The sequence below is a fragment of the Mesoplodon densirostris genome, chromosome 7, assembly GCF_025265405.1.
Source record: "Mesoplodon densirostris isolate mMesDen1 chromosome 7, mMesDen1 primary haplotype, whole genome shotgun sequence".
NCBI lineage: Eukaryota > Metazoa > Chordata > Mammalia > Artiodactyla > Ziphiidae > Mesoplodon > Mesoplodon densirostris.
The window spans coordinates 62568198-62591494 of record NC_082667.1 but is presented as its reverse complement, the minus strand read 5'-3'; the positions used below and the strand labels follow the sequence as shown (position 1 = coordinate 62591494).

At 43.0% G+C, this 23297-nt stretch overlaps 1 protein-coding gene across 4 annotated transcripts; it reads left to right on the top strand.

Moving 5' to 3' along the window:
* The first annotated feature begins 94 nt into the window (after positions 1-94).
* On the top strand, positions 95-15284 carry RRP8 (ribosomal RNA processing 8). 4 transcript variants are annotated; one of them, XR_009532956.1, is made up of 8 exons: positions 95-311; positions 1496-1865; positions 2069-2522; positions 2613-2742; positions 2901-3007; positions 3092-3188; positions 7472-12674; positions 15146-15284. XR_009532956.1 is itself a non-coding variant. In XM_060103388.1 (8 exons), the coding sequence occupies exons 1-8, from the start codon at positions 213-215 to the stop codon at positions 12564-12566; spliced, it is 1446 nt and encodes a 481-aa protein (XP_059959371.1). In that variant the 5' UTR covers positions 96-212; the 3' UTR covers positions 12567-13087. The 4 variants fall into 4 exon arrangements, 3 of the variants coding, with proteins under 3 accessions (XP_059959370.1, XP_059959371.1, XP_059959372.1); XM_060103388.1 differs by lacking the exon at positions 15146-15284 and having other exon boundaries at positions 96-311; positions 7472-7621; positions 12528-13087; XM_060103387.1 differs by lacking the exon at positions 15146-15284 and having other exon boundaries at positions 7472-13118.
* The last annotated feature ends 8013 nt before the right edge of the window (positions 15285-23297 follow it).

The window sequence follows — 23297 nt, the reverse complement described above, 5'->3', positions numbered from 1 at the left end:
CCCCAGCCCTCCAGCCCGCCTTCCTTGACCTTCTAGCCCACCAGTGTCTAAACTCGATGGTTTTCGGCGCTGCGCCGGCTGCTCTAGCCGCCTTAGCTTTCACTCTTTGGTTTCCGGCCCGGTTTTGGAGGCTCTGAGCGCTTTGATTCTTGAAGACTAGCTGGGCACGTGGAGAGGCTGGTGGACCGCGCGACCTCGCTCTCCCCAACCCCATGTTCGAGGAGCCGGAGTGGGCCGAGGAGGCCCCAGTAGTCGCGGACCTCGGGTCTGTAGCCTTACGGCCTCGGACCACGGCCGACTCGCAAATCAAGGTGAGTGGACCCGCAGGGGCACTCGGAACGGACCCCGCTGGCTCCCAGAGCTGGGGCGCGCCGCATGTGTATTAGGGGGAGGGGGGCGCCTGCGGCCGCCCGAAAACCCCGGAACTTCCAAAAGAAAGTGACGTTGGAACTGAGAGAGACTTGGTGAGTAGAAGTTAGTGAAGCAAAGAGGGTTTCTTGGAAGGAAAAGCTCGTGCAGAGACCCTGGTGTGAGAGAGCATGTTCTGCTAGGGCCACACACCTACACAGAAATAATCTGTGTAGTTGGAACGGAGCGAGTGAGAGGGGGTGCCGTAGAAACTGGAGAGCTAGATTAGAAGCTTTGCATACGGTAAAGATAGAGAGAAGCCAGTGGAGTGTTTTAGCAGAGGAATTATTTCTTCAGATTTGCATTTTGAAAAGGTCATTGGGTGCTGTGTGGAGACTGGAGAGAGCAAGAGTGAACGACGTTGAAGGGTTGTCAGTACTACCTTTCAAAGGGAGGTGGTCCTGAGGGGAACTCCAAGATAAGTGCCTGGCTTAGGAGCGCCCAGTAGGACTTCAGCCTAGAATGGCCTCCCAGACAGCAGACCTTCTCCTTTAAGCCTTTGCCGATGTGTGGGCTGCTGCACTTGCTCAGGCTCTTTCTACCCTTCGGTCAGCCTCCAACATGGAGTCTGTCTGCTTTATTCCCTCCTCTTCAACCCCTCAACCCATTGCTGTAGTCCGTGCCACTGGCCTCTGTCTACAGCTTGTCCTTTTCAGTTTGTTCTCTACACTACAACTATTAAAGGAGGCACCTTTAATACACACACGTGTGATCCTGTTACTCTCGTTTTCAGAAATCTTCCTAACTTTTTAAAAAAGGTATTAGTTAGAGGTAGAAGCCTGAGATTGAGGGTTGGAACTCCTGGTCCCTGGCCTTAATCTTGTAGCTTGTGACGTTATCACGTTTCTCTGGGGAACCCCATTACCTCATCTGCACAATGAAGAAAGTGGGGTGGATGATTTCTCTGCCCTCCTTGGGCAGTTGAAAGTTCTTCAGGGTCTGGCAGTCTTCATGACAGGTTAACTTGACTGGGAATAATCCATGTGCCTCTAACCAGCGTCTGAATGAGGTCCCCATCTCTCCTTTCTTATTCTCCAGGCCCCATCCATTCTTCTCGCCCCTGCTCTCATCCCTTGTTTTCCCCCAGGGCTCCAAGCACCGCAAGCTCTTGGCCACATTACGGGCCCTGGAGGCAGCATCTCTTCCCCAGCAGCCCCCCAGTCTGCCCGGCAGTGACGAGGAGGACGAGGAGGAGGTGGTGGAAAGAAAGAAGAAACGCCCAAAAAAGGTCTTGTTTGCCAGAGCTTCTCCTGAAGTAGAGAAGAAAAGGAAGAAGAAACGTCAAAAACAGGGCCCACCTAGCAGTGACTCCAAGGAAGAGGAAGTGGAAAGGAAGAAGTGCCACAAAGGGGCTCTTCTTGGCACTGACTTTGCTGCAGAAGAGAAGAGAAAGAGGAAATGCCAGAAACAGGACCCTTCAAATCCTGCCCAGCTCCTGGACAATGTTGACCAAACTGGTATTAGTGCATGTGGGACAGGGAGGGGGGATCAGCTGATCCTACATATGACAGAGGTTATCTGCCACCACTAGGTTTGGGGTTAGGGAATAAGAAGTACTTTCATCTAGGCCACAACCTCTGTCTCAGGTTTAGTCTCTTGCTAAGCCTCTGAATTCAGGGGATATTGCCCCAAATACGCCTTCCCATCTCACTCCCTGCAGGTTCCAAAGCTTGGAATTCTAGTGCTGCAAGTGACTCCACCAAGCCAGGCCCTGAGACCCCTTGCTCTAATCCTCCGCATACCTTGAGTCGCAAGCAGTGGCGGAACCGGCAGAAGAACAAGCGTAGACAGAAGAACAAGTTTCGGCTTCCTCAGCCACCAGAGCAGGCCCCAGCCACAGCCACCGCAGAGGAGACAGAGGTGCCTCCTGCCCCCAGTCCACACAGCCATGGAGCCCGGGCAGAGGCTCTGCGAGCCCGCATGGCCCAGCGGCTGGATGCTGCCCGGTTCCGCTACCTCAATGAACAGCTGTACTCGGGGCCCAGCAGTGCTGCGCAGCGCCTCTTCCAGGAAGACCCTGAGGCCTTTCTCCTCTACCACCGTGGCTTCCAGAGCCAAGTCAAGAAGTGGCCACTGCAGCCAGTGGACCGCATTGCCAGGGATCTTCACCAGCGGTGAGTGGGAGTTGGGCATTGTGAGAAGCGAGGTGTGTCAGTCACGGGCTCAGACCAGACCAGTGAGCTGTTCCTCCCTTCCACTTCCAGGCCTGCGTCCCTGGTGGTGGCTGACTTTGGCTGTGGGGACTGCCGCCTGGCTTCAAGTATCCGGAACCCTGTGCACTGCTTCGACTTGGCCTCTCTGGACCCCCGGGTCACTGTGTGTGACATGGCCCAGGTAAACCCCACTCCTTCCACGTATCTGGCCTGTGCCCTAGGCCCAAACTCCATGTGCTAATCTCTAACATGCCCTCTTTGCCCGACACCCCTAGCACTCGGTGCTGGCTTTCTCCTCCCCATAATGTGTGCTTCATACAATACTCTCATTCTCCATAGGTGCCTCTGGAGGATGAATCTGTAGATGTGGCTGTGTTCTGCCTTTCACTGATGGGAACCAACATCAGAGACTTCCTAGAGGAGGCAAATCGAGTGCTGAAGCCAGGGTAGGAGTCCCCAGGAAACAGATGCATGTATATGTGCACATGCGTGTGTCTGTGCATTTACCCAGAACTTTCCCTCCTTTTCAGGGGTCTCCTGAAAGTGGCTGAGGTCAGCAGCCGCTTTGAAGATGTTCGGACCTTTCTGGGGGCTGTCACCAAACTGGGCTTCAAGGTCATCTCCAAGGTGAGGGCCCCAAGAAGTCTGTCCGTATTTTTGTCACATGTGTGGCCCTTCAGGGTAATAGTGGTGTTCAGGACGGAGGTCATAATCAGACACAGACGTTTGCTCCTTGAAGGCATGACTCATGGGAGAGCCCTGGGAAGCTTTCTGAGCAGGAACGGGATGTGGAGAGGTGGTTTGAAGAGCTGGGGTGAGGATTTAGAGCTCACTGGGTCTTTTCTGTCCCTAGGACCTGACCAACAGCCACTTCTTCTTGTTTGACTTTCAAAAGACTGGGCCTCCTCGGGTCGGGCCCAAGGTTCAACTCTTGGGCCTGAAGCTCCAGCCTTGTCTCTACAAGCGCAGGTGACCTCTGGACCCCCCTTGAAAGGGGAGGCAAGTCTTGAACTCCAGGCTCAGTACTCTGAAGACTGTATCCAGCCAGGCTGTGACCCGGGGCCTGGTACCACCCTTACTCCATCCCAAGAACAAAATGTAATGAAACCCCTGGCTCAGCCCTGCTCTAATGAAGGCTTCTTGGTTCCAGGAAGCATAAAGTCATTTGGGCTAGCCAAAGAATAAGGAGTTATTGTGAGAACGCAGGAGTATCTGGGAATTACGGATGCCCTCAGTGTCATGGAAACGACATGGTTTGGAACTCAAGGCATCTCTGGGTGTGGCTCCTCTGTCCATCTCTCAGGAGCCACGTGGGCTTTCTGTCCCAGCATCTCCACTCTCCTCTATTCTGCTTTTCCTGTTTGCGCACCAGCTCCTTCTATAGCTTTGGTCTGCCCAGGCCTTGAAGGCCTGGGGCAGGCATTGCTTCTTGGCTCTGGGGCAGCTGGTAGCCCGCCAACATCCTGGCTGAGCACATCAGTCTGGGCTTCTAGGTCAGGATGGTTTGATTGTCCCTGTACTGAGTACTTCTTTCCCCTGATCCTCATCTCCATCTTTGGAGCTGTATGGCCCAAACTACTAGTATCTGTTGTCCCATAGGGCCCTGGTGTGTGTCTGGCTGAGGGCACAAATTTTGGAATCAGGTAGGCCTGCCACTGATTGCTGAGAGTCTTTTAATCTTTGAATGTCATGTTACTCATTTGGAAAATGGTACGATTCTTGTCTCATGGGATTGTTGTGTGGTGTGGGTTAATGAGGAAATCTGTAGCTTGGGCTGGGTGCACAGGAGGTGCACAATAAACTGTAGCTGTGGCTGATGTGTGTTGTAAGTATTACTGTTTACTAAAGACCTTCTCCAGGTAGGATTGGGGTTGAAGAGTAAAGAATGGATTTCTTGACTGAGGAAGACTCTGGGAGAACTCAAGATAGGCCTTTCAACAGGCTTATTTTATAGGATTTTTAGAGATTCTTGACAGATTGTGAGCTGTTCTTGGAGGGGGGTGGTGCAGGAGCTGGGCCTCTTCATAAATCACAACTGATTGATGCTATTTGGGGTGGAGATTGGGCTGTTCATTGGCAGAAGGGTCTGTCTGTTGTTTCTGCCTTGTAGTGGGCCCAAATCAGCATGTCCTAGGAAAGCCATGGGCAGGGAAGGCTACTGCTGGGAGAAGATGAACTGGGATGATAGGTCCTTGGCCTCTTCCAGAAGGCATCTGCCATGGGCCCAGGTATAAAGATATAGCCTGTTCTACCTATTTCAAAGAACAAGAACTGAGAGTGACCACTGGGACACAGGTTCCAGGGCTCTGAGCCAGTTGGGTGCCTCCAGTAAGGTGGGTGTTTTGAGGCAGGCTGTGCAGGCCAGAGGGCATGTTTGGAGGCTGGGCTATGAACCATCCAGCAGATACTGCTCAGTACCTTTGCATGTGCTTCTCTCTGCTGGATACTCATCTGATCGACAGAGTCTCACTCATCCTTCCAAACAGCCTAGTTGTTTCCTACTCCATTACTCCCAAAGCAGAACTAACTTCTTCATCCGCACTCTCAAAGCGCTACGTGAAGAGTGCAATTTCAGCATTTAAATACCGTGTGGCGATTGCTTTGTGCATTAGTCTGCAGTCTTCTCATATTTATCTTTGTATTCCCGAGCTGGTCACTTGAGATCCATCTAAGGAGGTGAGAAGGATGACAGGGTCCAGTTGAGAGGGACCGACGAGAAGCAGGGGTGTTGCAGGAGCCCGGGTTCGGGCACATGATGAGGGCACTGTGGACTAGTGACGGTGGAATAGGCGGAGGCGGCTGGGAGGACTTCAGTGAGTAGAACTGGTGGGACATTGCGGCTTGGTGAGAGAAAGGAATCTGCAGCAAGTCTTGGGTCTCTGGCTTGAGCAACTGGTTGGGCTGGTGATGCCATTCAAAAGGTTGGGTTTTTGGTACCTAGATGTTCACTTGGACGTGGGACAGAAACCCAGCAGCCAGAGGAGGTAATTCAAGTCATAGAAGTAGATTAGATATCCAAAGTAAGATAATGAGAAAAGAAAGTGGCTTGGAATAGAACTCTCAGGAGCATTTAATGGATGAGTAAAGGAAAATGAACCAATAAAGGGGACAAGAAGAGAAGGCAGGGCCAGAGATGGAGGAGTAAAACCAGGAGAATGGATTTCTTAATGTGGAAGGAGTGGGGAGGTTTTCGGCTGTCAGATGCTGTTGAAAGGTCTTTTAAGATGAGAGAGAGGTCAGATCGCAGCGGGGAGAGAATTACTGCATAATGTTGAGGGCCTGGGGTTTGAATTTATAGTGGAATTATTCATGAATTTATAGTGAGCCCAGTCAGCCCACTGCTGTGGTTATCTCTGCGTACTCAGGAATCTAGGTGTAGCTGTGGAAAAAGTGAGTACTGAGGGATCATCCAGAGTTGGAAACTTGCCATGCAATTGAAATAAACGAGCAAACGAATTTCAGACCGTTCGTAAGTAAGTGATTGCTATGCTGGACCATGGAATTTGGTAGAACAAGTGAGTGGAGTAAAGACAGGAGTAGGTTGTTGCATTGGGGGTAACTGAACAAGTAACCTAGAAGGATGGGAGACTGTGGTCAGAAACTGGAATGCCTGAATAATTCATATTGGAAGCAGAGCAGCTCCAGGCAATGGCTAAGTGAAGAGTGTAGTTAGAGGGATGAGTGCCTGAGAGGTGTGCAAGGGAGGTTGCCAGGAGATTGGTTAATGCGTGGAGGCCTCAGGTATTGAGAGGGGTTCTGTGTGGACTTTGAAGTTCTCCAGTATGATGGTAGACATAAGCGTGGAACAGGTGCCAACCTCTTGAAGAAGGGGGCAGATCCAGGAGATCTGCAAAGAGTAGGAGAGGCGGGATAGCGTGAATTTCAAAGGGACAGAGGGTTCACACAGCCTACTAGAGAGACTTCCATCTTGGGGGTGATGTGAGGCTGGTGAGTGGAGCTGGCTGCCAGGCAGCCAAGATGAAGAACCCTGACAGTCCTCTCCAGCTTGGCGGGATTCACTGGGGATTGTTGGGGAGACAACTGTTGTGGCAGCTCCATGGGACAGGAATCTCCTGGGGTAACAGGGAGGTAAGCAATAAAGTCTAAGGGATGTTCTGGAGTAGCAGGGCATCTGTCTCACTGTAGGACGCACATCACCTTTTTATAGCTCCATATCTCTGTTTCCCAAGTGTTATTTATATTCCTAGATCTTGATTAATTTTCCCTGCTTTATTATCATGCTCAGCAGGACAGCTGGGGTCTGCCCTCCTCCCTCTTTTGCTTTCCTCCCTTACTTAAAATTTGGATTCTTTCTTTGCCTGTTCTGGCTCCAGCCACCTACACAAACATCTTTCTGGGTCTCACTCAGGCCCCCGGCTCCCCCTAACTCAGCCAAGCCTCCATCTGCGTTTCTATCAATTCTGAAAGCAGGACTTTCCTGAGTCTGGGTCCCCCCTGCTCCATCATCAGCTTCAGGACAAGCTGTTCTACAAGTCCATGCCTGGGCTTCAGTGTCTAATGTTGAGAGCCTAGACTGAAGAGAGAACAATATATATTTCTTTAAGAAATAACAGCATGCCAGCTGTTTAAGGAACAATGAGATCAGTTTAAGGAACAATTGGAGAACAGAATGAAGGAGTGCAGTCATAGTAAGAAGTAAACAGGAGTGGGAAAGAGTGTAATTGGAGATTCCACTGGGAGCATTTGGGAAGCTTGAAGTATTTATTCCTAAAGCCAAGAAATGGTGAACCTGGAATCTGACTCCTGCCCTGGAAATGCGGAGGGCAAACAGAGATTCATTAACTGTTTCAGGGGTGGAGCCAGGGGAGTGCTGCTGCTTTTGCATTGGCCTGTGTTCCCAGAACTTGCTGTGGTAAGCCATGCATGAGTGTATCCTTTGCACCTTGCAGGAGAGGGAAGCGTCAGCTGGTCTTGAGTCCTGTCCGGTAGGACCATTTGAAGAGGCAAGGAGACCTCAGCACAAAGAAGCTAGGAGTGTGCCTTGTGGGCTGAGGAGGGAGTCTCAGGAAACCACCCAGAATAAAGCTGCATCCACCAAGGTAAAGGGGACTGCAGAAAAGGGACAGCATGATGTTCCTTTTAAATATCTAGCAGGCCCATGGGACACAGAAACATCCAGCCAAGTGAGAACTGTTTTACCCCCTTCCTTCTCTGCAGTTGGGCCCAGAGCAGTCAGCAGCTCTTAGGTGGAGAGGAGGTGAGAAGAGCAGAGAGCATCCAGATCATTCCTTCCTTCCCCAGTGCAGGCTCCTTGACTTAAGTGGGACAGAGCTGGGAGGCGAAAATAGTTAAAGCTACAATAGGTGCAGATTATTTATTGTAATGTAGGATTAGACATTGCAATCATTTGAGAGTGGTTTTGTATCTTAAACTGATTCTAAGACATCTGTGAACTAAGAATGAGCTGAAAAGTCACAGGCTTGCTGCAGCTTTTCTCTAAATGAAAAAAGGTTGGCGGGGTGGTGAGAGACAAGAATAAAGTTGGGTTTGGATAGCAGTCTGCTCATGCTTCCTCAGCATCCCTTTTAGAGGCTTATTGCCCCTGCAGTCATTGGGGTGCTCCAGCTTTTGTTCCTGTAACACTGTTCTAAGGGAGCACAGTTCCCAAAGAAGCAACGTGGTCTTGGCAGAGACACAGCTTGGCTCCAGTCACTCAACCACTTATGTAATTTCACGAAGCCCTTTACAGATTCTCACAGAGACCTCTAATTACGTCGTCCTCCATCCCTGGTGACTTCCCAGGCTGGCCACCTGGTTCTAAGACATTCGACTACTGCAGTAACCACCTTACTGGTCCAGTTGCTTTCACTCCTGTCCCCAGAGCAATTCATTTTCCACTCAGCCAAGTGAGCTTTTTAAAATGTAAGTCAGATATGTCACTTCTCTGCTGAAAATCCTTCAATGGATTCACAGTGCTCTGAGAACAAAAGGCAAACTCCTTCCCAGGCCCTATGTGATCTTGCCCAGGCCCCCCTCTCCAACTGCACCTTAACCCACTGCTTCCACACGAAACTGCAGCCACACAGGCTTTCTTTCCATTCCTCAAGTGTTCCAAGCCATTTCTACTTCTGGGTCGTTACATTTGCCACTCCATCTTCTCAGGATACTTTTCCCTGGTGAGTTCATTTTCATCTTCCAGATCTTCACACCAGCATCACCTTTTCTTCTGTGGAAAAAACGGGCTAGATGCTCACCAAAATGTCCTTTTCCTGGACACACAGTTAAATTACATTTCCCAGCTCCTTGCATCAAGGTGGGACTGTGTGCATAGTCCTCCCCAGTGGAAAGTGAGTAGAAGTGATGTTTCAGTACCAGACCAAGACAGTTAAAGAGTAGACAAGCCTTCTCTGTATTCTCCACCCCCTCCTCTGCCTTCCAGGGTGACCTTGAAGCACGTGTTTTGAAGGTGGAGTCAGAGCATAGAAGGAGTCGATATTTAAGTCCCTGCTTAGAGAAGAATTGCTTGACCAAGAATATCCACATTTCTTTGAACAAGGAATAACCTCTGTTGCATTAATGTTTAGCATGATATGCCCTGGCTAATATATCTTCTCCGGCCATCCTGTCCACCTTATCTTGATCACAAAACCCTCTTTGTTTCCTTCAGGGTGCTTCAGACATTTAATTAGCTTACCAGATGCCAGTCAACACTTCCCCCAGTCCTATGAATTGGACTCCTAACTGGGGGAAAAAATGCTCACATGAGGAAGTTGAGATACTGATTTTATCAGTTACATTTTGATTGTGACCAAAAAAAAAAAAAAGGAAATCCCCCTAAAGAATATCTTAAACAAATTAGATTTTTCTTCTTGTAAAACTAGAAACCTGATGGTTGATGGTTGTTGGCATTGGTTCAGGAATTCAAGGATGTTAGCAGTTAGGTCTGTGTGATTCTCTTGATCCTCATGGTCACAAGATGATGTGTTTTGATTAAGCAGAGACACCCTACTTACTATTACCCTTCTCAGGAGTCTCACAGGTAGCCACAGCCCCTATCTTTTTGGCCTTACTTCAAGGGTCCTTCTACATTGTTAGTACTCCGGTGTAAATATGTTCCATTATTCCCTATAACATGGCCGAGACCAATCTGAAATACTACTATTTTAAATATATTTGTCTCCCCCGCCCCTTCCCACATCTCAGTGGCCTGTCCGCAACTCATCCAATCCAAAGCTGTTCTCCCTCCAGCTCAGTGAGGTGGGGAAACCTTCATGGTCTGTTTTTTTCACTCATTCTCTACCTCCTCTGTCACTTCTAGGATTGGGATGGGGGAAGGCATGTTAGAGGCAAAAAGGCTAAACTTTGATTTAGTTTAGCTTCATCAGTGTGTTCTACTAAGACAGGCATTTAAATGTTGGCTCAGTGTGTGAGGTATTGGGGTTCTCTGGAGTCCCACCATGGCACTTGCGCACTAACTGGTTTTGGTTCCCTCCTTACGATACTCAGCTCACACTCCCCCTCGGCTCTTCAGCTCTTGACACTGACAGCGTATGCACAGTGTCCTAGTGCTGAAGTCCCTCACCCTGGCGGGCAGCCCTCCTGGGAGAGGTCCCAATAAATACCTTAAGAGTGGTTACCTTTCTGGGAGCTCCCAGGAAACTCATGCATGTTTGTCCTGCCAAACAGCAGAAGTGCAGCCCAGCCAGCAGCTGACTCCCCTTGCCCTGTCCCGGCTAGCCTGACTCTGACCTCTCCATATCTCTCTCTCTGGCTCCAAACCCTCACAAGTGATTCAGGTTACTTTTCTCCCAAGAAACCTCTGCCCCAGGCTCCATCCCAGTGGCCATATGGAGCTGGGTCTATAAGTTTCTGAGTGTAGCAAACATGTTGCTAGAGAATGTAATGCTGAATGAATATAAGGTCTCTCCCTCTCCTGGGAACATGAAATGACTATAAGTGGTCCTGTTGGAGCCCTCCTCACTTGATTTAGGATGGAGGGAACAGCACTGCTTCTTTACCTTTCAGGGAGAAGTTCTCTATTCCTAAAAATTCCCGTCAATGAAGCTTGCATTTCTAACTTCATGTACAATAGGAAGGTTGGTGGGCCCTGGATCAGCTTTATTACCTTAGAGTAAATTCTATGTAGGTATATCTAGCACCTTTATTTAACATCTTACTTGTGCAAGTATTCTTGTAAAATGTGAATTGTTCTCATACATTTGCTTTATTTATAGAGTATTGTCAACAAATCTTGTCTTTTTTTCATCACTCAACTGTGTTTTTAATATCCATCTATGTTATCAGTCAGGGCCCACTCAGGAAAATAGAAACCATACTAAGTGCTTCAAATAGAGGGCATTTAATGCAGAGAATTGATTACAAGTGATAGAGGCTGAGACAAAAGAAGATGCTTGATGTAATTAAAAATTAAGAACTGGAGAAATCAGATAATGTCCTAAGGCCTGGGAAAACAAAAGGGAAGAAGGGAAATAATTACCAGAAACTAGGAGCTCAGAAAAGGGGCCACTTTTGACTGGTCGGTACTCAGATCTTTATGGGGAGGCTCCCTCCACATACCCGGTGCTTGGACTTCTGAGGAAGGAAATGGCCTTGAGGGTGAGGGAGCAAGGTCTGACTGTTCTCTGACTGCCAAGGGGGCAGCTGATCTGCTGCTGGTGTCTCAGAAGTGTAGCAAAGCTGCTGCTGAGTGCAAAAGAAGCTAGGAGCCAGAGACAGCTGTCTGCAGCTGAAAGACTGTGACAGCAACTGGAAAACAGGAATGAAGACTCTCGCCCCATGTTTCATTTTCAGTTTCCCTCTATGGCATCCCTTTGGCAGAACCTAATGGAACCACCTGCCAGTGGATTCTGGGAAATACACTTTGCAGAGTCACAGCTGCAACAACACAACTCCAGAGTGTGTACGTGGGGGCTGAGAGGGAGGTGTGTTGCAGAGGGAGATATGCAGACTGTAGGAGCCCAAAGAAAATAGGTAAATAGCCAGTATATTCCATGTAGCTGCTCATACATCTAGATTGTTGCTTCTGTCAGCTGTGAAGTACTTCATAATATGCATCCACCGTAGTAAACTTATATATTGGCCTGGTTGCCTCAAATTCTTTGCCATCTGGAGAAATTAAAATCCTTGAAGCTAGGGTTCTGAGTACAAAATAAGTGCCCCCGACTAGATGCACTCATTTGAGATTTGGGAGGTAAGGGTCATCTTCCTGCCACTTGGCCGTTATTGCTGGAGGCAGGTGTAAGTGCTGGGCTTTCTGCAGCAGCGTCCCGCTGAAGCCAGGGACAAAATAGGGTGCCTGCTGTAGGGGCGGAAGTTCAGCATATTCTGGAAGTTCAGTAGGTAAAATAAATCTGCTCTGTACAAATTTGGCTTTAATAAGATGGTTAAGAAGAAAAATTATTGGAAGGGTGTCAATAAGTTACCCAGAGAACTAATGGAAAGTCCAGGGAGTGAGGCTTAGAGGACAGGAGCCAAGGGAGGATGAACAGTTGCAAAATCTAAGGTCAACTTTAGTCAGTCTGGTTAGGATGGCACTGCTGTCACCATTGCTACTTGACTTTACTCTCACTGTTGTTGGTACATAGATTGAGGCTGAGAATTGAGTTAGTCCTCCTCTATGTTCATGGCACTATATTAGGACTGGCTCAGAAAAGCCCCTCTCCTGTTCTTTATTTTGTTTGTTTACTTTATTCCTGATTCATACTTCTGCTCCTCTTGTACCCCACAATGTGTTTGTCGTGTGCCCCTGGACACCTGTGTATCTTTGGCAAAATAGATGGTGGTTTTGGTGTATGCATGCTGTGGCAGAGACTTGCCAGCTGTCCCTCGCACCCATTTTCTTCTTCCTGGGAAATTAGCTGTACTCTTTCCCAGCTTCCCTTATTCTTAAGTCTGGCCATGTGATTGAATCTAGCCAATTGGATGGTAGTGGAACGAAGGTGTGCTACTTCTGTGACTTGGGTCCTTAAATTTTCCTATGCACAGTCCCCCGTGTTATTTCCACTTTGGCCTTTGAGCATATGACCTTGAAAGCTACACATCGAAGATGACGGAGCCAAAAGGTGGAAGGAGCCTGAACATCACTTAGAGGAGAGCCACCCACCAATTAAGAACATCTGTTTTGGATTTCACGTGAGTGAAAATAAATCTCTATCTTTCTGAGCCATTATACCCTTGGTTTGTTGTTACAGCGACTGGTAATCTTTTTTTTAAATCCCTTTTAATTAAACACATCAGAAAAGTAAACAAAACACACACCCATACAGAAAAGTAAATAAAAGCGTTAAGCCTAATGGTTTATCACAAGGCCAGTACCTGTGTACGCCCACCTGGACTAAGAAACAGAAGGCTGTCAACACCCAGAAGCCTCTTTTATGTCACCTCCCAACTTTCTTCTCTTGACTTCGCAGAGTTACCGCCATCCTAACTTTCATGACATTGATTTCCTTGCTTTTCTTTATAGAGTCTTACCAGGTGAGCATCCATACCTAAATTGTATATATTTCCATGTGTCTGGCTTCTTTCCATCCCATGGATGGGATTCATCCATGTGTTGAGTGCAGCTGAATTTCATTCATTTTTATTTCTGTAGAAATATATCCCATTCTGTGAAGAAACCACAGTTTATTGATTGATTCAACTGTTGATGTACATTTGAGTTATATATCAATCAGAATGGGCTGGATCATGCTACAGGAAATAAAAACCCAAAATATTAATGGCTTAACCCCACAAAAGATAATTTTTTACTATTGCTGTAGGTTGGCAGGGACTCTGTTCCTAGTCACTAAGGTACTCAAGCTAATGAAACTCCATTGCAATACATGCTTCCATAATCACTAGGCGAGAAAAGGGAACAAGACAGGTCACACCCTGGCACCAAAAGCTTCACCCTGGAAGCAACACATGTCCTCTTTGCCCCGTTTAATTGGCCAAAACAAGTCTCATTGCCATATATACCTCCCGTACAAGCCTACCGTGTACCCAGAAGGAAGAGAAACAGAGTGTGAACTGCCTAATGATTAGTTTGTGGTTCCTACAAAAATGCTGCTGTGAACAATCTTGCAAGTGCCTCTTGTGCATGTGCACATGCTTCCTTTGGGAATATAACTAGGAGAAAACTGGTCATAAAGTATGTATATCCTCAACTTTAATAGTTAATGCCAGACTGTTTACCAATTTTTCAATTTATACTCCCTTCACCAGGGAAATGAGTGTTCACTTAATCCACGTGAGAATTCACTTTATTCCATATCTTTGCTATCTTGTGGCATTGTCCCCCAGTTCCAGTATATGTGTTATGTTATGTCCTTTGGTTTAACTTTTCATTTCCCTGATTACTAATGGGATTGACCTTTTCATATACTGACTGCTTGAAAATCCTTTTCATATACTGACTGCTTGAAAATCCTCTTCGATCAAGTGCCTGTTGAAGTCTCTTGCTCATTTTTTCTAATGGATTGTCTTTTCTTTGTTGATTTTGTATTATATACACACACACACACACACACACACACACACACACACACACACACACACACACACACACACACACACACACACACACACACACACACACACACATAATCCCTTTTGGTTATATGTACTGCGTGTATCTTCTCCCATTCTGTGGTTTGCTTTTTCACTCTCTTAATGGGTGTTTATTGATGAACAGAAGTTTAATGTAGCCTGGTTTATCGATTTTTCATGGTTAATGCTGTGTGTGCCCATTTAAAGAATCATTCCTACCCCAAAATGATGAAGATATCTTACTAACTTATCTTCTGGATGTGTTAGTATTTTGCTTTTCATAGTTCTACAACCCATGTGCAACTGATTTTTCTGTGTGGTTAGAACAGGAGCCAAGTTTAATTTTATTTCCATCTAGATATCCAATTAATACAAAACTGTTCACTGAAAAAAAAATTTTCCTGTTACTCTCTACCTTTCCATATTTTTCTGTTAAGTGCGAGTTTGCTTCTGGGCACCCTAATCCATTCCTTGGTCTGTACGTCTATCTTCACAGCAGTACCTCACTGTTTTAACTACAGTAGCTTTCTAATAAGTCTTAGTATGTGGTACAGCAAGTCCCAGACGTTTTTCATCTCCAGAAGGACTGTTGTTGGACCTTTGCATTTCCATGATTGTCAAGTTCTCTGAACACCCTGATGGGATTTTCTTACGCTGGATCAGTTTGGTGCGAATTGATACATTTGTAATACTGAGGCTTCCGAATCTGTGGTCTGTGTGCTCCATTTCATTAATTGCTGTCAATAATGTTTTATAGATTTATGTGCAAAGTTCTTCTTGCACATCTTTTGTTAGAATTATTCCTAGGCATTTACTGTTTCTTTTTTAAACGTCTTGCAAATGGCATCTTTAAAAATTTCATTTTCTCCTTGCTTTTATATAGAAATATAACCAATTTTTGTGTGTTGACCATGGAGCAGCACCCTTGCTAAATAACCTCACTTACTAACTCTACTAATTTATCTGTATTCTTTTATTTTCTACATATATTATACTCATATCATCTCTGAACATCATATCAGTTTATTTCATCCTTTCTAATTCTATATCATTTATTCTTATCCATGCTATAGTCCACTGGCCAGGAGATCCATCACTGTGTTCAAGAAGAGTGATGTTGGTGGAAGTCTGAATCATTATCAGACTTGAAGGAAAAGCTTTCAGTATTTTGTCATTGAGTGTGTCATTTGAAGTGAGATTCTGATTAATGGTTGTCAGATCAGTAATGTGCTCTACTTGCTATTACTTGTATCATGAATTGGATTTTGAATTTTGTCAGATGCTGCTTCTGAATTGAGATGATCATATATTTTTTAAAATTCTGTCAGTGTAGCAAGTAAAATATTTATTTCCATATGTGAAATCAACCTTGAGTTTTTGGAATAAAATCAGCTTAGTTGATTATATCTTCTTTATATATTGATGAAATCAGTTTAATAATACTTTGTGTAGGACTTTTTAATCTGTGCTCATGAGTGAACATAAGTGATATCTTCCTATAAATCTTCCTTTTTCCCACTCAACACAGTGCTTTTAAGTTCTCTTCGTGTTGCTATATGTACCTATAACTCACTTTAACCTATTCTTCACATGCTTTAATGGCTTCCCATCTCATTCATAATATAGCCCAGAGTTCTTACTATAACCAAAAAGCCCCTTGTATTATCTGGATTCCAATTATCTCTCTAACACTCGCCCCCTTCATACACACCTTTTCAGCCATACTGTCCACTTTGCTATTTATTGAATATTCTAGGCATGCCCCGGCCTCAGGGCCATTGTACTATTTCATCTACCTGGAATATATTTTCACAGTTATCTTTATGGCCTACTTCCACACTATACTTGGGTCTCTGTTCAAATGTCAATCTATCAGATAATCCCTCTCTCTAGCCAATACTTCTTTTTTTTAACTTTTTTTTTTTAAGCCAATACTTTCTACTGCCTTACCATGCTTAGTGTTTCTTCAAGGGACTAATCACCACCTTTTAAATTACATATTTATTTGTTTATATAGTTATTGTGTATTTCCCTACACTGGAAAGTAAATTCCAAGAGAGTAGGGACTTATCTGTTTTATTTAATACTGTATCCCTGGGATCTAGTACATACTTGCATCTGACATCTGTTTAGTGTTCCAAATTGTATTTGTTTAGAACATTTAACATAGCCATTCCTCTAAAGACATTTAGATTATCCAAATCCTTGTGACTACAAAAAAAATGGGGGAAGGATTTTCTTATAAATGTTCTCTTAAATGTATACAGTGTATATATGAGTCTTGGTTCCAGATTTCAAGTTAATTTGTCAGGCCAGTTATGCCACAATTAAAAACTATAAAATCTGAGCAAAATACAAACAAAAACCAATATTTGAAGGCCCTGGAAAGTGAACAAAAGCAGGCAGAAAGCAGAGGAGAGTTTACCCATGAAAGACTTTAGCTGCAGTGGGTAAGAATTGTGATTTTTGTGGTCTTTCTGTCTGAAGGTTTTCCTTCCCCACCCCATTTTCCAGCCCCACCCTATCCCCCAGTTCCAAACGCAGAAAACCACAGCCTTACTCACTCAAAACAGCAGAGGACAGAATTCAAGGCTGGTAAAAATGCTGGAAATTTAAGAGCAGAAATCCTAGAAGAGAGAGTGGTATAAGGGGTGAAACCAAAATTTGGACAAACTCAACCCAAATCTTTGGATGACTACTAAATTACACATGCAAAGGGGAGACTCAAGGGGACCTAGCAAAAATAGCTGGCAGAATCCAGTGTGGAGTCTATCTTCGAATGACAGAAATGCACTGGAGTAAGATGTGCAAATTTGCTGCTTTTTTTGCCTGAATACATTCCTCATTTCATGTCCAGCTTGGGTGGCAGCTGAAGTGTCAGAAGACAGGGTTTGGCAGTGGAGAGCAGCTGGAAATTTAAAAGGAAAATCCCAGAAGCAAAAGCACTGTAGAGGAGATGAGCCCCCAAAATCTGTCCAAGTTTTTGGCCAGTGACTAACCTATGTAAATGCAGGTGAGATGCTCTGAGGCTAGGCTAAAAAAGCAGCTGCTAGAAGCCAAAAGAACTAAGTAGATATGTCAACTGTTGTATGCACAACATAGGATATATGAAATTTGCATTTTGAGGCCCCCCCATCCCAAAATTCCTTCATAACAGCAACAACAACAAATCTTCAGAACATAACAGAATGAAAATTTCTATTTGGTTCTTTCTTGTAGTTTCTGTTTCTACAACATATTATTCACAATATCCAGTTTTCAACCAAAATTATAAGACATGCAAATAAATAGGAAATTATAGCCCTATTATAATTATAAAAATATGAAATTATAAACAGTAATTTATACTCAAGGGAAAAGACGCTCAATAGAAGCTGACTCTAGTGGGCGCAGATATTGGATTTAGTAGTCACAGAGTTCAAAGTAGCTAGTAATAATAGTAGTAATAGTAGTAGTAGTAGTAATAACAATTAATGTGTCCAAATAATAAAATGAAAATATGGATAAGAAATTCAAGGAAAATATGGCCTCAACGAACATACAGATGGGGAACCTTGCCAGAACATAGAAACTACAAGAAAGAATGAAATGGAAATTCTAGAACAGAAAAATATAAATAACTAAAAGGGGGCGGGGAGGATAATACCAAGCACTTGATTTGTACAACAGAGAAAATAGGCTGAAAAATTGATGGGGCCTGTGGGATTATAACAAAAGATCTGACATTGTGTCACTGAAGTCCCAGAAGAAGATGAGAAGGAGGATGTAGCTGAGAAAGCACTTGATGAAAAATATCCAGAAAGTTCCCAAGTTTGGTAAGAAATCCATATGGATTCAAGAAGCAAGTGAACCCCAAACAGAATAAACATGAAGAAATCCATTTAAAACATATATAATTAAACTTATGAAAACTAAATAAAAAGAAAAAATTTGAAACAACTAAAGAAAAACGACACCTTACCTAAAGGGGAAAAACCATTTGAATGACAGCAGAGTTCTTATCAGAAACCATGGAAGCTATAGGGGAGTGGCACAATTTTTCTCAGATTTTGAAATAAAAGAACTGTTAACCCAGAAACATATCCAGTGAAAATAAAATATCCTTTAGGAGTGAAGGGGAAATTTGGATATTCTCAGATGAAGGGAAACTGGGCGAATTTGTCACCAACAGACCTACCCTAAAAGAATGGCTAAAAGAAGTTCTCCAAATAGAAAGGGAGTGATAAAAGAAGATGTCTTAGAACATCAGGAAGGATGAAAGGGCACAAATATATGTGTAAACAAACATGTATGCACGTACAGCTAGCTTTCCTTCTCTTGAGTTCTCTGAATTGTGTTTGATGGTTGAAGCAAAGTTTATAACATTGATGTGGTTCTAAATGTATTAAGACAATGACATTATAAACAGGGAAGCATAAAGGGAAGTAAGGTTTCAATACTTCACTTGAACAAGATGACAACACCAGTAAACCATGTTAAGTAATGTATATATAATGTAATACATAAAACAACTACTAAAAAGCTATATAAAGATATAAACTCAACAACCCTATAGATAACTCAAAATGGAGTTCTAAAAAATATTCAGTTAACTCACAGAAAGCAGAAGAAAGAAAACAGACAAAAAATCAGAGAGAGTAAACAGAAAAGCAAACAAGAAAGGCAGATTTACTCCCTAGCATATCAATAATTACATGTTAATGAACTGAATATACCAATTAAACAACAAAGATGGGCAGAGTGATTTGAAAAAAAAAGACCAAAATATACGTTGTCTACAAGAAACTCACTTTAAATATAACAATATAGGCAAATTGAAAGTAAGAGGAAGAAAAAGATATATCATGCAAACATTATTTAAAAGGAACTGGGAGTGGCTATATTAATATCAGATAATAGACCTCAGAGGAAAAGATTTTGACAGAGAGAGAAAGGGACATTATATAATAATAAATGGGTCAATGCAGCAAGAAAACATAGCAATCCTAAATGTGTACACACCAAACAGTGTGCAAAGTACATGAAGTAGATCTGATATAACTGAAAGGAGAAATATACAAATCCAAACTTGCAGTTGGAGACTCTCAACAATTGGTAAAACAACTAGACAGAAAAGCAACAAGTACATAGAAGAGCTCAACAACACCTTCAACCAGTAGGATCTAACTGACATTTATAGAATACTCCACCAACAAAATACACATCATTTTCAAGTACCCATGTAACATATCATTAAGATAGGCCACATCTTGGGCTATAAAATAAATTTCAACAAATTTTAAGATTTGAAATCATATAGAGTATGTTCTCTGACCACAAAAAAATCAAGCTAGAAATTAGTAACAGGAAAATTTCCAAACATTCAGAAGCTAAACAATACACTTCTAAATAATCTATAGGTCAAAGAGGAAGTCACAAGGGAAATATAAAATTACATTGAATGTAATGAAAATAGAACATATCAAAATTTGTGAGGCATAGCTAAAGCAATGCTGAGAGGAAAATGTTTAGCACTAAATGTATACGTTGGGAAAGAGATAGCCTTAAATGAATGTAATCAAAGTTCCCACCTCAATCTAGGGGAAAAAATGGGGGAAGTAAATCCAAAGCAAACAGAAGGAAGGAAATAAAGGTAAGAGCAGAATTTCATGAAATTGAAAACAAACAACCTGAATAGAACAAATCAATGAAACAAGGGGCTGTTTCTTTGAAAAGATCAATAAAATTACAAACTTCTAGCAAGACTAACAGAAAAGACACAAATTATCAATATCAGGAATGAAACAACAAATATCACTACAGACTGTGCAGACAAATATATAAAGATAATAAAGGAATACTGCAACTCTGGATGTATATTTGACAGCTTAGTTGAAATGGAACAATTCCCCCCCCCCAAAAAAGACACCAAAATATTACAATTCATGCAATATGAAATAAATAAATAACCCTGTAACTATTAAGGAAATTAAACTTGTAACTTTAAAACTCCCAAGAAAAAAGTCTCCAGGACTTCTGTGCTAAAAACTACAACACTGATGAAAGAAATCAAAGATGTAAATAAATGGAGAGACATACCATGTTCTTGGATTGCAAAACTTAGTAAAGACATCAGTTGTGTACCCACATGGGTACAGAGGTTTAAACACAATTCCTGTCAAAATCCCAGCATGACTTTTTGTAGACACAGGTAAGATTACAGTAATTCCCCTACACACGAACCTTCAAGTTTTGAACTTTCAAAGATGCAAACATGCGTTCAGATGTCCAGTCATGTAAGTTAGTTCACATGTCTGGCGTACATTGTCACATGCAGCTTGCCCTCCATTTCCTATTGCTGATGATCCTTCAGCTCTGCCATCTCCCACCTCCTCTCCCTCCTCCAGTCAGTAACTCTTCTTGCCTGTTCACTCGATGCCAGCCCCTGTATGCCATCTGTTGTACTGTACTACTGTATTTTCAAGGTACTGTACTGTAAGATTAAAAATGTTTTCTTTATTTTTTGTGTTTGTTTTTTTATATATTATTTGTGTGAAAAGTGTTATAAACCTATTACAGTACAGTAGTATATAGCTGATTGTGTTAGTTGGTACCTAGGCTAACTTTGTTGGACTTACGAACAAGTTGGACTTAGGAACGTGATCTCAGAACGGAGCTCATTCGTGTGTAGGGGACTTACTGTATTCTAAAATTTGTATGGAAAGACGAAGGAACTAGAATAAGTAGACAGTTTTGAAAAAGAAGAATAAAGTAGGAGGAATCAGTTTACCGAATTTCAAGACTTAACTACATAGCTACAGTAATCAAGACTGTGTGGTATCTGTGGAGGGGAGGATAGATACATAAATCAGTAGAACAGAGAACCCAGAAACAGACCCATACAACCACGCCCAACTGATTTTTGACAAAGGTGCAGACACAATTCAATGGGGGAAAAGTAGCCTTTTCAACAAGTGGAGCTGGAGAACTTGGACATCCATAGGCAAAAATAAATGCATACAGAAATACATAAGTTTTAATCTGTCTTGACCTAGTCTCACACCTTGTACGAAAACTACCTCAAAATGGATCATGGACTTAAGTGTAAAATATAAAACGATAAAACCCTTAGAAAAGAAACGCAGGAGAAAATCTTTGATATCTAAGGTGAGGCAAAGAGTTTTAATCCTGACATCAAAAACATGATTCATAAAAGAAGAAATTGATAAATGGTGACTTCATCAAAATTTAAAACCTTTGCTCTATGAAAAATCCTATTAAGATAGGAAACTACAGACTGGGAGAAAATATTTGCAAACCACATATTTGACAAAGGATTAGTATCTAGAATAAATAAATAACTCTAAAAGCTCAAGGGTAAAAAAACCTGATAGCCTTATATCTGGCTACCTTATAGCCTACTAAAGAAATTGAATTTGTTATTAAAAACTTCCTCAGAAAAACAAAACAAAAAAGGTGGCTTTACTGGAAAATTATATCAACCATTTAAATAATATCATTCTGACGCAAGCTCTTTTAGAAAGCAGAGTAGGACAGAACACTTCCCAACTCGTTTTGTGTGTGACTCTCTAAGACCTAAACCTCGGAGCGAAATTGCTAGGACATACTGTATTTAATTAATTTCACTAAGTGCTGCCAGATTGCTCCCCAGAATACACTAGTATACCCATCTACCAACAGTGCTTGAGGATTCATGTTTTCCACTGTCTACCCAACGTTTGTTACATTAGAGGCAATAGAGTGCCATAGCGAGAATGGATTCTGGAGACAAATGCCCGGATTCAAAACCTGGCTCTGAATACTTTATAATAAGCATAAATGGAGTATGACCTTTAAAAATTGTGAACCACTATATTATATACCTGTAACGTACGTAATATTGTACATCAGCTATGTTTCAATTTTAAAAAGTGCAAAAGCGGGGGGGGGGGGGGTGGTTGACAACACTCGCAGGATTGTTAAAAGGATTAAAGGAGAGAACCGAGTTGAAAGTGACTCCTCCAGTACCTGGCATATGGCCTGTAGGATCTGCTTCCTAAAATGGGTTAATCTGTTCAATCTAAAAAGACTAAACACTCAAAAGGCCCATGTCTCTACCTTCAGTGCTGGCACCAACCAGTCTTCCAGCAGACCCATACTCTCTGGGGATGGGCTAATCGTTCATCCAAGACCAAAGAGGGGCCCCCTTCCCCCAACTCACATACACCTAGAGAAAGCCATATTCAGTGGGGCGAACTTGAATCCCCATTCTAACCGGTGGCTCAGATCCTCAGGGCCAGTGACGACTGTGCTGGATGTTTACTATATTCTTTCATGCAGAAAAAGTTCAGTATAAAGTAGTGCTGTTTTAGGTCCTACCCAAGAGGATTTGTCATCCTGAAGTTTTTAAAAGTACTCTTATTCAAAATGCCATTCCTTGCATGGCTCTCAAGCACAGGCTCATAGTCATATGGTCTAAAATGGTCCAATTTTCTCTCACAAAGTGAGAAAAGTATGTCAAGCAGAGTAAGAACTTGAAACCTGAGTAAGAGTACACTTTGCCTAAAATAAGACCCAGGTATGATTTTGTTGTAATAACTACTGACTAAATTTTTTTAAAGAAAGAAGTATAGACAACAAAGGTAAAAAACAAACAAACTGGCTCTGACTTTATGACCTTGAATAACTAACTGAATTTGTATCTCAGTTTCCTGATCGTAGTATGGAATAATAATAGTACCTATTAGAGCTACTATTATAGCTACCAGGGCTTCTTAGGCATTAGTGGGTGAACTGGCACCTTTTTTTTTTTTTTCTATTTCAGACATTTCTCCTATATATCCTATTTCTAAATGAGGATTTCAAATTAGACTGAAAAGCTGAAAAAATATGAGTTTCAGGTGAGCTGCAGAGCACTAATGAATGAAAATTTTGGCCTTTGGATTATTAGTGCATATAGTGTACAGAGCAGGATCACAAATGTCCTCACAAATTTGGATATGCAAATAAAATTTAGCTCCTTTCTCAATTACTGATCTGATTTTCCTCACAAGTCTCACTCCCATTCTCTACTCTGCTGGATAGTAGAAGAGGCTAGAAATAAATTTGTTTCACTCTCTTTAGGTTTCATTTTTTCTCTTTGAAATACAGGCTCAGAATTTCAAATTCTGAGCATTTTAAAATTCTGAGCATTCTACCTTTGCTCCTCTCCAGAGTGGCATCTAGGTGTAGAGAGGAGGGCTTGTG

Excerpts from the sequence above, each read along its gene's own strand:
- RRP8 (XM_060103387.1), top strand. The coding sequence starts at position 213 with ATGTTCGAGGAGCCGGAGTGGGCCGAGGAGGCCCCAGTAGTCGCGGAC. Across the intron at positions 312-1,495 it reads CGGCCGACTCGCAAATCAAG|GGCTCCAAGCACCGCAAGCT; the intron begins GTGAGTGGACCC and ends GTTTTCCCCCAG. Across the intron at positions 3,189-7,471 it reads GCTTCAAGGTCATCTCCAAG|GAGAGGGAAGCGTCAGCTGG; the intron begins GTGAGGGCCCCA and ends TGCACCTTGCAG.